At 38.3% G+C, this 16,329-nt stretch overlaps 1 protein-coding gene across 1 annotated transcript; it reads left to right on the forward strand.

Moving 5' to 3' along the window:
• The first annotated feature begins 1,213 nt into the window (after window positions 1-1,213).
• On the forward strand, window positions 1,214-15,581 carry parvaa (parvin, alpha a). Its single transcript, XM_055192659.2, has 13 exons — window positions 1,214-1,511; window positions 5,588-5,677; window positions 5,791-5,861; window positions 5,974-6,076; window positions 6,222-6,362; window positions 8,307-8,422; window positions 10,669-10,727; window positions 11,608-11,627; window positions 11,709-11,770; window positions 11,853-11,921; window positions 13,768-13,869; window positions 14,244-14,316; window positions 14,733-15,581. The coding sequence occupies exons 1-13, from the start codon at window positions 1,376-1,378 to the stop codon at window positions 14,807-14,809; spliced, it is 1,119 nt and encodes a 372-aa protein (XP_055048634.2). The 5' UTR covers window positions 1,214-1,375; the 3' UTR covers window positions 14,810-15,581.
• The last annotated feature ends 748 nt before the right edge of the window (window positions 15,582-16,329 follow it).

The following is a 16,329-nucleotide window of genomic DNA, read 5'->3' on the forward strand; positions in this document are numbered from 1 at the left end:
AGCAAGTTTTTGTAGTTTTCACTCGAACTAAAGGACCGTGACCCGACGGTTGGAAACTTCTTTAGTGCTGTTTTGGCCGATAGAGGGCTGCAAAGCGAATGTGAAAGTGTCGTTCACCCTGTTTCGAGTGGATGAACGACTGATTCTTTATTTTAAGGTAAAAAAAAACTCTTTGGTGTTGCTTTAAAGGTGCCAAAGAATGCATTGAAATAATATATAATTTTTTTATATCTACATACAAGGTATGTGGCTTTAGTAAGTGCAAAAATTATCTAGAGATGGTTTTACATGTCCATTTACAACCCTAGGATTTGCCCTTAGAATGAAATTGTCTATTATTACCTTATTTTGAAAGGGTCATGAATAATAATGTTGAGCTCTGCTCTGATTGGCTGTTTCACAGAGCAGCTCTTTTAAGTAGCTCTGTGTGTGTACACAGACCTTATATGTTTGAGCCCGTGTCAGACGAAGATAAGGAATTTGAGGAAAAATCTATTGTTTGGAGATCGCTAATGGATGTTTCTGAGCGGTAAGTTTTTGTTTTTTTAGTATGGACCTGCAAAACGTAACTGTAACGTCTATAGTAGATCTTCAGCCTAAATGTTAGCATATAGCATTAACTAGCATATGGCGGTGTTATGTGATTGGCCTGTTTCTTTTGCAGGCACGAGGTTTACATAAGGAGGAGAAAAACAATCATGTTTTTGGCTCACGATATGTTATTACCATGTACAGAGCTCTTATTTTTCATCTATGCTTGGGTAAATACAGTTTTTATTCTATGGCACCTTTAACGTTAATTTCAACATTTACTAATACATTTTTACAATCAAACGTCGTAAATCTGTTAACACTAACGTGCATAATGAACACAATGAATTAATAATAATCAGTTGTAAAGTATTTGTATTAACTAACGGTAACCAGAATTAGCTCCGCCCATCACTGTCTGGTTGTACCGCTGAAGTTTGAGATTTATTTATAGCCTACGTCAAATAATTATAATTTTATTTTAATGGACATGACTCACAAAAATAAAAAATACAGGTATGGAACTAAATATAGTAAAAAAATTGCACTAATTCTTTATTATTTAATTAATTCCGTAATTTTACATTCAGTGCTTTAGTTAAAGCGGAAGTAAAATATGAGATGCATTGTGCCGATAAGAGCGAACAACTTTGTAAATATGCTCCCTCAGGAAAAGAGGGAGGGATCAAAGGATTAGGAAGCTGTTTTTCAGAAGGCTGGGCAAAATAGCTGGAATTCCGTTTCCGTTCTTGTTCCTGGGATTTTACTCATCCAGTCAACAGGGGAAATCACGCATTATTTACACTTTTGACCCCGTTCACTCGTCTGAAAACATCGGGAATCGATGGCGTCCTCCCCGCAGAAATCTCCGTCCTCTCCGAAGTCACCAACCCCAAAGTCTCCGTCCTCGAGGAAGAAAGATGACTCGTTCCTCGGGAAACTTGGTGGGACTCTGGTCAGGAGAAAAAAGGCGAAAGAAGGTAGCGAATGATCTTAAAGTACGCAGTTTGCTTGCAAGTACGTATTGCGCGGCACATATATTGAATATTTGATCGCGTAACCAGGTGAAGGAGAAGTGCTGAAGACGACAACTTTAACTTTTTCTGAAGTTTGTAACTTGCCCTCCCTCCTCCAGCCGGACGGGCGTTTGTTAACACTGTCAACATTACTGTTGGTTGCCAATAATGTGAAAACTTTGAAACGAACAACAGCAGTGCTTATAAAACAGCGAAAAGCGTAACGTGTACACATCGTTAAGTACAGTTTTCATTACGGCGTCATATAGATGACGTCACGCCCACTAAATCGTTCACCTCAGATTTTTTTTTATAGTTTTTTTTATGTTTCTCATGTAGTACTTGGTACAGACTACAAAATCTGTTCCCTCTAGGCGTGATTATATAAATATTAAATATGTCGAAATTTTACACCACACCTTAAAATGCATGTCTAAGCCATCTAGCACTTACTGACTAAGTAACTCTGAGTATAAAAACACAATTTTGTGAAAACAAAATCACATTTCATAGGCTTCATCACAAATCGACTGTTTTAAGCAGTGTTTTTGGCCAACACCCAGTCTTGACTGTCTTCTAGCCATGTAAGGTATTGTGTCTGAACATGGCTTAAGATGTTATTGTACAGGAATGAGATCAGAGCCATCAGAGTTCAAGATGAGTTCCATATCCTCAGCTGTTCATACTAATAATAATATAGTGACACACATCTGATTTTATTTCATTTTTGGTTTTATTTGCTTACTGAACTAAAAAAAACGTATCCTATTCCTAACAAATTTCTTGGTCTACCATAGTGATGCATGTTGTCCTCTTATCTAGTAACTGAATAAAACTGGAGTGTTTCCACTGGGTTTGCATGGTACCCAGAGTACACTTCTGTAATGATTGTTCTGCATCCATCAGCACTCACCAGCCTTAATAACAAGATGAATACAGCTGAGCCTTCTGATGTCTGTTTCTCTGAATCTTATTTACCCGCAATGGGTAATTGATGTATGATTTGATGTGATTGGACTATTTAACATCTTGTACTCAGGAGATGGTACATTTTCAGTTTACTGCTTTCGTTCTACGATTGGAAACGTGAATTTAAATGAAGCAGACCAGAACTATACCAGAACGGTTCCTTGAATAGTATTAAATCGCCATCAGCTGCTTTCAGATGGAGCGGTATTTACTACACAGAGCCGTAGTTCACAGACAAGCTAGGTAAAATCGCGTTCATAATCAAGGAAAATCCCCTCAAATAATCTATGCGATTTTGCCTAGTTTCTCTGTGAACTATGGCTCTGTGTAGTAAATGCCGCTCCATCTGAAAGCAGTTGATGGCGATTTACTACTAATCTACTAGTAGTCGTTAGTCGACATCCCCAGGCCAGTGAGCATTAAAGGGACACTTTTTTTTGAAAATAGGCTAATTTTCCAGCTCCCCTAGATTTAATCATTTGATTTTTACCATTTTGGAATCCATTCAGCTGATCTCCAGGTCTGGCGCTACCACTTTTAGCATAGCTTAGCACAATCCATTGAATCTGATTAGACCATTAGCATCATGCTCAAAAATAACCAAAGAGTTTCAATATTTTTCCTATTTAAAACTTGACTCTTCTGTAGTTACATCGTGTACTAAGACCGACGGAAAATTAAAAGTTGCGATTTTCTAGGTCAATATGGCTAGGAACTAGACCTCATTCTGGTGTAATAATCAAGGACTTTGCTGCCGTAACATGGGTGCCGAATGCGCAATGATATTACGCAGCAGCCGAAAATAGTCCCCTTAGTAACTTTCAATAGCAGGGGACTATTTTCGGGCACTGCGTAATATTATTGCACAGAATTTGCTCATTTCAAACGAGCCGATTGTCATAGGCTGATAGGTCTGCGCTGTTGTAGTAGTAGTCCCATGCGGAAGTCCGCTAAATGTTGAAGTAGTAACGTCTAGCGCATGTCATGTAGCAGTTATACAACTTTATCTCAATACATCATCCATGAACATGATTTGTGAGTCCTGCCGGATTGATTCCTATCAACATTATAGTTGAAGACTACAACTCCCATTGTTCCACCACGCTCTCTAATGATGTCATCAAGCTTTGGTCATCGTTGAGGTTGGTTTGTAGTTCTCGAGACCGCTCTCGGGTCTTGGTCTTGTCTTGGAATCGACCGCATTTTTACTCGGTCTCGTCTCGTTCTCAGACAAAAGGACTTCTAATTTTATTTCAAGATTGGTCAAGACCACAACTGATGGCACATCAAAAATTTCTTTTTTATCATTAATTTTATGCAGTTTATTCAGGTTTGGCATATGATGTTGGCATTTAAGTTTCTCCCAATGACAATTTTCTAATCATTTGCATATTCCACATTTTATCATAAGTGTTTTAATGCAGTGACTTGCACTGGTCTTGGTCTTGACTTGGTCTCGGCCTGTCTTGGTCTTGACTTAGTCTCGACCCTTTAAAGTCTTGGTTTTGTCTCGGTCTCGGTCTGTCTTGGTCTTGGTCATGACTTGGTCTCGGTTTAGGTGGTCTTGACTACAACACTACGTTGAGGTTTAGGGACCTCTAGCGGTAAAAATGACATATTATGCCTTTTAAAGGCAGTATCACTAATGTACATCTACATTAAAAAAATGTAAATGTATTCGATATACTTACATTTTTCTGTAATTTACTATTAAGTTGCTTTGCAATAATGCTAAATAGTGAAAGTGCTTTAAGAATAAGCTTGAATTTAATAGTTGGCCTCTGGAGGTCCTGCGCAGTAATTCACGCTACCTATATTGTCTACTTTAATGACCACAATCCATTTTAACATCTCATCCCTGCATTGCATGTTAACTACCCAATCACCTACTTCAACCGTAACCCTCAATATAATTCATGTACATGATGCCTCTTCATGCCTTTGGATTGCATCCTCCCACCTCCCCCTGTGTCTGTAGGAAGCAGCAGGAGATCAGCTGTGCATGAGTTCGAGAGGGTGTTGATTAATAGGATATCGTCCTCCACATGAAGCCTCTGGAATCCAGCACAGGATGTTCGCATCCCTATAATCAGAGATGCAGACAGAGATGCATGCTGGGTTGTGTTCGAAGCGATGAGCTGGCATCTCAGGTGGTTTCGAGAAGGAGATTCAAAGGGGTAGATGGAAAGCGGGAAGTGGGGAGGCGTGTTAGGGAAATGAGTTCCTATTAGTGCCGACTAGATGTGGGGTGACTGTGTAGTAAATGTAGCATTTGATTCCGCTTATGTTGATTGGTATAACTAGAATTTCATATGGATAAAGCTGGTTTTTTTGGGTGTTGCTATGGAATTGCTAACATTTTTGAGTGACCGTCACTGCGTAACCAGACGCCCACCTGTCCAAAAATGTAACAACATGTCAATACTACATGGAGCGCAAGTGTGATTGGTCTGCTAGACATCTGCGTCACATTTCCCCATACACATTTTCTTGCGACGGTAAATGCAAAGATGGCATTAAGGGGGCGTGCACACCAAAGCTTTTACGCCCGCGGCCGGCGCATGTTTTCAATTGTTTCCAATAGAAGCGTGCAGTTTTTTTTAAACCGCCAGCAGCTGGTGGATTTTTTTTCGCACTGAAAGCTGGAGGATTTTTTTTTTCGCGCTGAAAGCTGGCGGTCGGCGGTTTCCTGCCCCTAATAGTGTGTAATTATTAACTAAATAATTAGTTAAAAAAAGTATTCCTGCCTTACAACGATTCACAACAGTAAGCTAAATAATAATAATAATTTGAAAGTTGAGCTCTCTGAATACAGTATGATTTGCAGGAAATGTCAGTTTTGACTTCAACGCGTAAAATTACTTACAGTATCATGTTTTAAACAGAGATGGTGATATAGAGGAAAAGTTACAGACTAAAGCTTTAACAGTGTTGTAACTACAGTGCCTATATTAAAGCAAAAGCAAATTATAAAGAACCCCTTTTGTGTTTTTATAGGAAATGAGATTTTTCTGGTCACTGTATACAGAAATAATTGTCATCTCTCACCCAGTGTGTCTTTTATCCCACAGTATCTGAGCTGCAGGAAGAGGGTATGAACGCCATTAATCTTCCCATGAGTCCCACACCTTTTGAGCTTCATCCTGAGGACATCATGCTAGGTACTGAACCCGTAGCCTTGTATCCCTCGGGTTGATAATAAGCCCTTGCCAACCTCTGTTTTTCTTTATCTCTGTCTGTCATGTCCTCCTTTTCCTGCTTCTGTCTCTCAAAGAGGAAAATGAGGTCCGCACCATGGTGGACCCCAACTCAAAAAATGACCCTAAACTGCAGGAACTCATGAAGGTTTGTGCTTAAAGATCAATTTATCAATATGATGTGACCAAAATATAAACAATATCATATTTGTGAGTCTCATAAATCTCACTAATCCTTGAATGTCGAATGCCTGTATTAGGTGCTCATTGACTGGATCAATGATGTGCTGGTAGGGGAAAGGATCATTGTTAAGGACCTGGCAGAAGATCTCTATGACGGACAGGTTCTCCAGAAACTGTTTGGTGAGGAATCTCTAGTAGTTATGATATTTCACAAAAACAATTGGGCACTATCAGGACCCTAATATTTCAATAGTTTTTTACCTGGATCCTCTGGGATCTTCTACGTAAGTCTGTTTTGATTTAGTCACCCATTTCCACCCCACAGAAAAGCTGGAAGGTGAGAAGCTTAACGTCGCTGAGGTGACCCAGTCTGAAATTGCCCAGAAGCAGAAGCTACAGACGGTTTTGGAGAGGATCAATGATGCTCTGAAGGTCTCCACCAGGAGCATCAAATGGAACGTTGATTGTAAGTCCCTGAAGTCTCCTTCCTTATCGAGAGCTTCAGCTTCCATAAAACACACATGTATCAACTAAACAAGATGTCTGTGCTCATTTTAAGAGCTTGGTTGAAACCAACCTCTCCATTAAAGCTGCTCTTTAGGAGAAGAATTGAGAAGCACTGCCTAGGAGATGAAGTGAAGACAATGCAAATGTGGTGTGACATTTGAACTATGCTCTTAGACATGCAATAGTGTCAAAAACAGTTTGAAATGCCTTAATCTTAAAGGGGCAATAAGTAGGATTTTAAGTGTTTTATTAATCAAAATCAATGTCCTTATTCATAAATATGTTCTTGTTGGTGTCAAATGACTTCTGCCAGTGATCTGACTTTTCTTTGTAAGCTTAGATTTTCTTCTCTTTACTTACATTGAACGGGTAAGTCCAAGGAGGCAACCATATCGTTCCGCCGTATTGATAAACTATAATAGCAGAGAGGGACAAAAAGCACTTGCCTACCAATGCGTTTTCATTCAGAACACGTGAACCAGCTGCAACGGAGCTCAGCTGGAGATCAGCGATTACATAACGGCTACCGTAGTTGCAACACGCATTTGGAAAGGGGAGGCGCTAGAAAGCACTGTTCGTTTGAATGCAAAATACAATTTCACCACTAGATGGGGGTAAATGCTACTTATAGCCCTTTTAAAGGAATATTCTACTTTCATAAAAATAAAATCGAAAAAATGTACTTACCCCCATGTCATCCAGGTTGTTTATGTCTTTATTTGTTTAGTCAAGAAGAAATTTAGTTTTTTTTGTGGAAAGCATTCCAGGATTTTTCTCAATTTGGTGGACTTTGTTGGACCCCGACAGTTTAAAGTTTCAATGCAGTTTAAAATTGTAGTTTTAACGCAGCTTCAAGGGGCTCAAGACGATCCCAACCGAGACGTTGGGGTCTTATGTAGTGAAATATTAGTCATTTTTGACAGGAAAAATAAAAAAATAAGCACATTTAAACCACAACTTCTTGTCTTGCGCTAACAGTGTGACTCGCCAGCGCGACCTTGCGTGTTGCGTAAGCACATCGAAAGGTCACGCGCCACGTGTGTATGAAACTTACATTTGCGGAACATTTTAAACAATAAACTGACACAAAGACGTTAATTAGTATCATTCCATATACAACAACATCTGAACGGTCCTCTTTCTCCACACTGGGGCGGTAGTTTTGCATACGTCAATACCTTTTGATGCCTTGCGCAATAGGTAAGGTCATGCTGGCGCGTCACACGGCTAGTGCTAGACGAAAAGTTGTGGTTTAAAAGTGTCTATTTTTTATTTTTCTTGCCTAAAATGACAATCATTTTGCTGGGTAGGACTCTTGTGCCTCATTTGGGATCGCTTGGAGCCCTTTTAAGGCATGCGTTGAGGCTGTGAACTGTTGGGGTCCAGTGGAGTCTGTTGAATTGGGAGAAACCCTGGAATGTTTTTCTCGAAAACCTTAATGTCTTCTCGACTGAACAAGGGAAGACAACAGCATTTTGGATGACATTGGAGTGAGTAAATTTTGTGTTTTTTTTATGAAAGTGGAGTACGGTAATCCTTTAAGGTTTAAGGTGCTATTAATTGGTGTGTCATGCAACATAGATCTTCATCAAAGACTCTGAAAACACTTAAGGTGATGTAACAGGGCCTTTTAGCAGAATTCAATTCCTTCACTGTGGCAGAAAAGACACTAAAGAGATTGGAGGTCGTTTATTGTGCTTTAAGTTTCATGAGGCGGAAAGATGTATTTACTTTATTGATTCTCGTTTTAAATCAATCGTGTGTCCTTAAGTAACATCTCACGAGGCTTGTTTTAGTTGTAGCCACTTTATGCCAACACTGATATAATTTATTGAAATGAAATTCAAAAACTATATAAATGTAATGTACAAATAATATTTTAACAATGTTTGACTGTTTCCAGCGGTTCATGCTAAGAGCATTGTGGCCATCCTCCACCTGTTGGTGGCGCTGTCACAACAGTTCAGAGCACCTATACGCCTTCCCGATCATGTGTCCATACAGGTGGTTGTGGTGCAGGTATGTAGCTTTAAATTATTTATATTCCTATTATGTCTCTGATTAACTAAATGATTTTCTGACCGCTGTACAAAAATCATATTAAGGTTAGGGTTAGTTTGTTGACCTACCTGTGTGACCCTGCTTGTGAAAATGTTTTTGTGATTTAATATTTTCTCCATAAGATCATTATACATAATATAAAGAACACTGTGTGAAAATACAACCTTAATATCCTTAATATTGACTAAGTAAGATCATGTCAAAGATTGAAATCAAACTTTGATGCTATAATTAGATATGAGACAGGGTCACACATATGCAGCAACAAAAGCAATTTAAAAATAATTAAATGTGCCATAAAACTGTATTTATCTAGGCATAGATGAATAATAAGAGTTCTGTACATGGTAATGACATAGCGTCAACCTCAAACACGATTGTTTTCTTCTTCTTATGTAAACATTGTGCACGCAAAAGACGACAAAAAAACAGGCCATTACATTACAGTCGAGATGAACGCCCTCAACAAATCATTAAGTACAATGTTGTTACAATGCTTAAAACAAAGTTTTGACTGCTGAGTTAGCGCTACATGCTAGTTAATGTTAATATGCTAGCATTTAGGCTGAAGTTCTACTATTGATGTTACAGTTACCAATCTCCGAATAATTGCAGGGTTTCCCGCAGCACTTTGCTGTTTGGGCGGCCCACCTAAGATGGGAAACTCTTATCGCCTTAACTAGGTCATCCAAAAAAAAAAAAAATTGGCTGCACAAAAGGCCGTCAAGTGCATCTCTGAGAATAGCACGGACGCACTTCACACTCCGAGCGTGCATGTGCGCCACATGGCCGAAATGAGAGAAAGACGTGGTCCGTCAATGTCTGGAGGATAACTAGCCAGTTGATAAAACATCTCGGAGAATAGCGTGGACGCACTTCACACCGTGAGCGTGCACGTGCGCCACACGGCCGAAATGGTCCGTCACTGTCTGGAGGATAGCCAGTTGATAAAACGCATGTTTGTGAGAACTGTAAGTGGACTTAGTGTATTAGTGTATAGTTCTTACAAATTTAAAGTAAGTTTTCTGGTGAATTTGTTATTTGAGCAAATTGCTAGCTAGGTTGCACGTGCCTGTTGATTTGATATAATTGTTGAGCGCTCTTGCTTACGTTATTTATGTGCATTATTTACATGCTACAGTAGTTACACTCCTTTAAGATAATTTATTTAATAGTGGGAAATAATCAGTTTTTACAATCGTCGCACTATCTATCATCGTTCGCCAGACGTTCTACAACATATGCTTCAGTTTGTGTTTATTAACCCTTTAGTTTCACTTCATCACGCAGCTATTCCCGTTAGAGGTATCTGTTAAAAACATTTAATTCATTAATAATCTAGTATGTGTTCATTTTCTGTCATAGTTTCTTCAAAATTAAGTTTTATTTGAGTGTTTTTAATAAAAATATTTTCATTTTCATCATATGCCCTGCCCCTTTGATTACCACGCCCCCGGCCCTGCCCACCCGCTCAACCCTACCACCTTAACTAAAAAAAATTCTGTGGGAAGCCCTAAATTGATTATTCTTCAAAATCTGTTACTTCGTCTGATACAGACTCAAACGTAAGGTCTGTTTACACACACACAGAGCTACTGAACTGAACTGCTCAGAAAAACAACCAATCAGATCAGAGCTCAACATTTATTATTCATGACCCTTTCAAATAACGTAATAATAGACCATTTCATTCTAAGGGCAAATCCTAGGATTGTTAATGGACATGTAAAAACGTTTCTGGATAATTTTTGCACTTAAAGCCACAGTCCTTATATGTAGATATCAGAGAACAATGTAACATATTATATCAATTCATTCATTGGCACCTTTAAACCAATAATAGAGTAACAGGAAACCTTGAAAATCAAGGAATTGTGGTTTCCTGGCTAAAACATGAAATCTTCTACAGTGAAAGTATTTTTTATAATCTATGAAATATTAGGCAGCTGAAAATAAGCATCTTGATTAATCTCCAAAAATCCATATCCTGTAATCCTACACGACAGGAAAATTTGTGCAAAAGTCGGTCAAATGGCGTGTGAATCTTGCAGCATAAACTATTACAGCACACATTTTTTCCTTTAACATCGTCGTTTTATAGTTTGATGCATAACTAAAGGAACTCATTGTTGTCTCCATAACAGACATTTTGATATCAAACAGCAAATTTCAAGAAATTTACTCTTATGTTCTCTTCCGTTTAGAAACGAGAGGGAATTCTCCAATCCCGTCAAATTCTGGAGGAGATCACTGGCAACACCGAGTACGTCAATCCTGCAATCGCACTCATTTTCATATCTCACCTCTATCTCACCCACATCAGCGGGTTTAACATCTTTACACCTTTTGTAATTTTTTCATTCATTTGCTTTAATCATTGGCGTTTGGCTTAGCCCTGACACTGTTTTATCACCCTTTTGTGTGGACACATATGTGCACAGCTGACTGTCGAGAGGTCCAGCAGGCACCTGGCAGCTGGGGAGATAAGTGTGTGTTTTTGCACGTGTGTGTGTGTTTGTGGAAAACTTCCTAAGGCTGTTATGACACACACAGTAGCTGCTGTTGCCCGGGCTGATGGCTGGCAGGAGTGATTAGAGAGTGTGGCAGGAGGAGGTCTCATGGGGACAGGACCCTGTCCAGTGCTGTCTCAGACTTGCCCGATCGATTTGATCACCCTTTCGCCCAACCATATCACTGCCCACTGTTCTGCCTGGGTTTAAAGGCCCCGTAACATTACGGGAGATTCATTTTTGCGGTTTTATGGGAGTGATAAAGCAAAATGAAATGCATGCTTTCCTGTTCCTGCAGCTCACCTGGTAAAGTGATAGATGCCACAGGTTTGGTCCTAGGGTACAACCATATTTGAACCTCCCTGTGAAAACCCATCTATAGTTAATTTTTTGTGATTTTTACTGCTTTCTTCATAAAATCATCCCAAGTAATGTAAACAACATTGTGTGAAAATATAACATTGAAATCTTTAATATTGAAATCAATGCTTGAAATCAAACTTGATGCTGCTCCTAATATCATGATCACCTTATGAGACTTTAACCTGGATTTCATAGACAGGGTCACATATACAAACGTAAGTTAATATTGGCACAATTATAATTTAACATGACTGTTCTTTATCTTTACAGGGCTTTATCTGGTCGGCATGGTAAGTTGAATCAATCGTTATTTGAACAATAACAAAATAGTCATGGTCGTACTATAATAATGGATGTACTCTCTCATATAGAGCGTGATGCTTTTGATACCTTGTTTGACCACGCCCCTGACAAGCTCAATGTGGTGAAGAAGGTGTGATAAACATTTATGAATATTAGCTTTTACATTGACATGTATAGACAAGCTTGACAACATATGCCTGTGTTTTCTGCAGACTCTGATCACCTTCGTAAACAAACACCTAAATAAGCTGAACTTGGAGGTAGCCGAGCTGGACACGCAGGTATCACATTAAACCACCACAAAAATATATAATCTGACTGGTGTACGTAAACGCATTAAATGAATAGTTTACAACTCTGTCATAAATTTTGCATAAAATGTTACTTTAGGCCTTAAAGGGATAGTTCACCCAAAAATGAAAATAATGTCATTAATTACTCACCCTCATGTCGTTTCAGGCTCGTGGAACCTTCGTTCATCTTTGGAACACAGTTTAAAATGTTTTATATATATAAAAAATTTTTTATATTAAAGCGTAACTAAACCCCTGGTCAAAGCCTGACTCCACCCACTGACAATATTTGAAAAATGCAAGAAAAGTGGGCAGATCCCACGGAGATAGAGGGGACGAACTAAGCTCGTACCAAGTGTGTGGTGAGATCGTAACAAGGGCGTGGTGAGCTTGAACCTGCTTACGTCACGAGTTACTTTTTGGACCCAACATCCAATAGGAAAATTAAACTGCAGTACCCACCATTCAACCTGAAGAGGGCAGCACTCAGACGTTTTTAGACCATATATTGTAGTATTGGAACACTTTATATCCAAATGTCAAAAAACTTACTAAAATCAATTAACAGCACTAATAAAGCCCCTTTCTTACAGGTTATTAACTAAAAAAAGTTGGTTTAGGGTTTAGTTACTCTTTAAGTCAGAGAGCTTGTTGACCCTTCATTGAAAGGTAATAAAAACAAGTAGTCCATGTGACATTAGTGGGTCAGTTAGAAGCATGTGTTGAAGCATTTTGTTCGCCCAGGCTTTGTTTACAGTCTGAGGGAGACGCACGCTATAAGTTTTAAAAAAAACTTCGCAAACATGTCTGATGATAACACGTTATCCGCATAGAGAAGACAATGCTGAATAAAGTCATAATGATGAAGATATACGGAGGTCTTACGAGTTTGGAACAACATGAGGGTCATTAATGACATTATTTTCATTTTTGGGTGAACTATCCCTTTAAAGGTCCCTTGTGTGTTTTTTAGCGGCATCTAGCAGTAAGATTGTGAATTGCAACCAACAGCTCATGCCTCCCTTTCGAAACGCATAGTGAAGCTACGGTAGCCGCCACAGGACAAACGCTGCATCGTCTGAGACAACGTAGTGGAAAAAACAAGCTCTATAGAGCAGTTTGTCCATTTAGGGCTACTGTAGAAACATGGAGGCAACTTCCATATATGGGAACCTGTGGTATATGTAGATAAAACTGGCTCATTCTAAGGTAATAAAAGCAATACAGTTCATTATGTGCGGTCTTTATACACCACTGATAATTTAGTTATGTACATTATATTGCATCTCTCTCAAGAGATCCTTCTAAAAGTCTCCCATTGCAACTTATCCAATCTAATTGTAATGCCAGAATTAGGATTTAAATTTTATAATGCATGTGTTTATTTTAGCAGCATCTAGTGGTGAGGTTGCGAATTGCAACCAACAGCTCAGTCCAATGCTGTTTCGGGGCAAATAGAAAAGCTACGGTGGCCAAGACTGGACAATCACATAGTCGTCTGAAACCACACAGAGTAGCCAGTCAAGCAATGAGGTTAATATATTATAGAAACGCGCTCTGTAGAGCAGTTTGTACGTTTAGGGTTATTGTAAAAACATGATGCCGTAAAATGGCGACTTTCATGTAAAGGTATGTCTATGTAGATAGAAGTGGCTCATTCGAAGTCTTTATACACCAATGTAAATATAGTTATAGTTTATTATATTGCATTTCTGTCAAGTGATCCTCTTCACATTTTCACACTGCATCTTTAAATCACTTTATCATCAATTCTCAACATATGGTTGGTGTCTACAACAGGATTGACTTTTTTCTGACTAAGACATATTTGTAGTTTGCAGATGGTGTATATCTGGTGCTTCTGATGGGACTTCTGGAAGGATACTTCGTTCCTCTCTACAACTTCTTCCTAACACCTGAGAATTTTGACCAAAAGGTATAAGTTTAGCACTACATCTGCGATAACCATCTTTCAATGTTGAAAGCCATCTTGGTGTGCTATGCTAAGTGAGGGGGTGGTTGTTGACAGCGAGCCCAGAGAACAGGCTGCTCACCTGGGTCAAATCCAGAAGGCCCGACCTGTGCCAAATGGGCTTGTAGCACCAGGATGCATCTGTAATCTGCCTCTGCACAGGAAATGGATAAGTGGTGTGGTGTGTAGCTTAGCTGTAATATCCAGCTTGCGTGTGGATTTTAGAGATAACCGCTTGAGGTCTATATGCAGTTTAGTTTTGTGAAACTGGGTTCTCTTTTAAACACCTCCTACTTTTAAACGTCTTCAGGGTGTCACTTTGTTTTGTTTAATTGCAGGTTCATAATGTGTCTTTCTCATTTGAGCTGATGCAAGACGGTGGCCTGGAGAGGCCAAAACCCAGGCCTGAGGGTAACTATGCTTTTGTTAACAGCAAATCCTATTAGCTTTGTTTTGTCATTGCACTGAGAAGCTGTTTACTAAATATCGGACATGTCAAAACTGTATATAGCTACTGATGTTTTCCTAGCTCTTAAGTGTTATTTTATACTGCATGCAGTTATTAAACCTTTAACATACTTTAAGTTTCTGGAATAATTGAAAAATTATTTTTTAAACAGTTTAAAGCAGGACTGTCTTTGGTTGTGCTGTAAATGTTATTTAAAAGTTAAATATATACATTTTATATATTTAACTTTTAAATAAAAATATTAATAATTTTATATATATGTTTTGAAGACCCCATTGTTTGCTTTATAATTTTGATTCACATTTTTGTGTATGCTATTTTACCCAGTAATATTGTTCTTGTTTTATTTTTCTTTCAGATATTGTGAATTGTGACCTAAAGTCAACACTTCGAGTTCTGTACAACCTTTTCACCAAGTACAGGCACGTGGAATGAGCACCAACTATTTTTTTTATGTTTTTAAACTGATATCAAAGACTCACAGACAGACACCGATATTAATAATGGTTTTGTATAATACCACCACTTTACTGTCATTCGTGTCTTGTTTTTTTTTTTCTAGATAGATGTAAAGACACTAAAGATTATAACACTAAGAATATAAATTTTTAATGGCAGCATTCCAGTCCTCAAAAAAAATGCATCTTATTTTTGGAAATGTTAATAGCCATTTTTATAAGATGAAATGTATTCATGTATTGCCTAAATAGTATTGAAGATTACCATCGTATCTTGCACTTCACATTATTCACGCATTATTCGTCACATTTTCCTTTTGTATTAATGCACGCTTATGAGTCAAACTTAAAGGGACACTCCACTTTTTTTGAAAATTGGCTCATTTTCCAGCTCCCCTAGAGTGAAACATTTGATTTTTACCATTGTGGAATGCATTCAGCCGATCTCCGGTTCTGGCAATATCACTTTTAGCATAGCTTAGCATAATCCATTGAATCTGATTAGACCATTGGCATTGCGCTCAAAAATGACCAAAGAGTTTTGATATTTTTTCTGTTTAAAACCTGCTATTGAAAGTTACCAGGGGACTATTTTCGGGCGCTGCGTAATATCATTGCGTCTGCTGCAGCCATGATACGGCAGCAAGTTCCTTGATTTTTACAGCAGAATGAGAGTATATTTCGTAGCCATATCGGCCTAGAAAATCGCAACTTTTAATTTTCCGTCGATGTAACTACAGAAGAGTCAAGTTTTAAATATAAAAAATATCAAAACTCTTTGGTTATTTCTTTGGCCCGATGCTGGTGGTCTGGTCGGATTCAGTGGATTGTGCTAAGCTATGCTAAAAGTGGTACCACCAGACCCAGAGATGTGGAGTGTCCCTTTAAGCCTGACAGCAGCTTAAGTGCAGTTTTATGTTTGTTTTACATTCAGCCTTTCTTGGGATTTCTTTTTCTTGCAGAAATTGCGTAGTGCATGTGCCTCAACCAAAGACAATTTATAATATTTTGATATAATGTTGATAGACATATTTGGCTCAGTTTGTTATTTTGAAGTACCGTATTGACTATATAAAGTGTACTTCTTTGTGTTAACTATAATTTATTTTTATCGTATAACATGGCTTGAATTGGGCAAAATTTCTATTTGAAATGACACATCAGAAACTATGCATATTTTTTAACTTTTATATTAATAAAAAAGATTCATCTATTGAAATAAATGCTGTTCAAATCATCATCTGACGGATTCCACTGCAGTAACATTATTCATAAAAGAATGACTATTTTTTTTACCCCAAAAATCTACATTAAATGTGGAAGAATCATTTACCTTTTGTGATTTTGTCAGACTTATCTTTTCGTTTCATTTTCTGCACCTTTCTCCATTCCAAATGCTACGCTCTCGAGTGGCTGTACTTTAAATCGTATCGAGTCAGTGATAGTCGCTTTACTCACTAGAGCAGATGCTTGCGGCTTTAAAAATACCACATGGAT

The sequence above is a fragment of the Misgurnus anguillicaudatus genome, chromosome 6 (genome assembly GCF_027580225.2).
Source record: "Misgurnus anguillicaudatus chromosome 6, ASM2758022v2, whole genome shotgun sequence".
NCBI classification, from domain to species: Eukaryota; Metazoa; Chordata; class Actinopteri; order Cypriniformes; family Cobitidae; genus Misgurnus; species Misgurnus anguillicaudatus.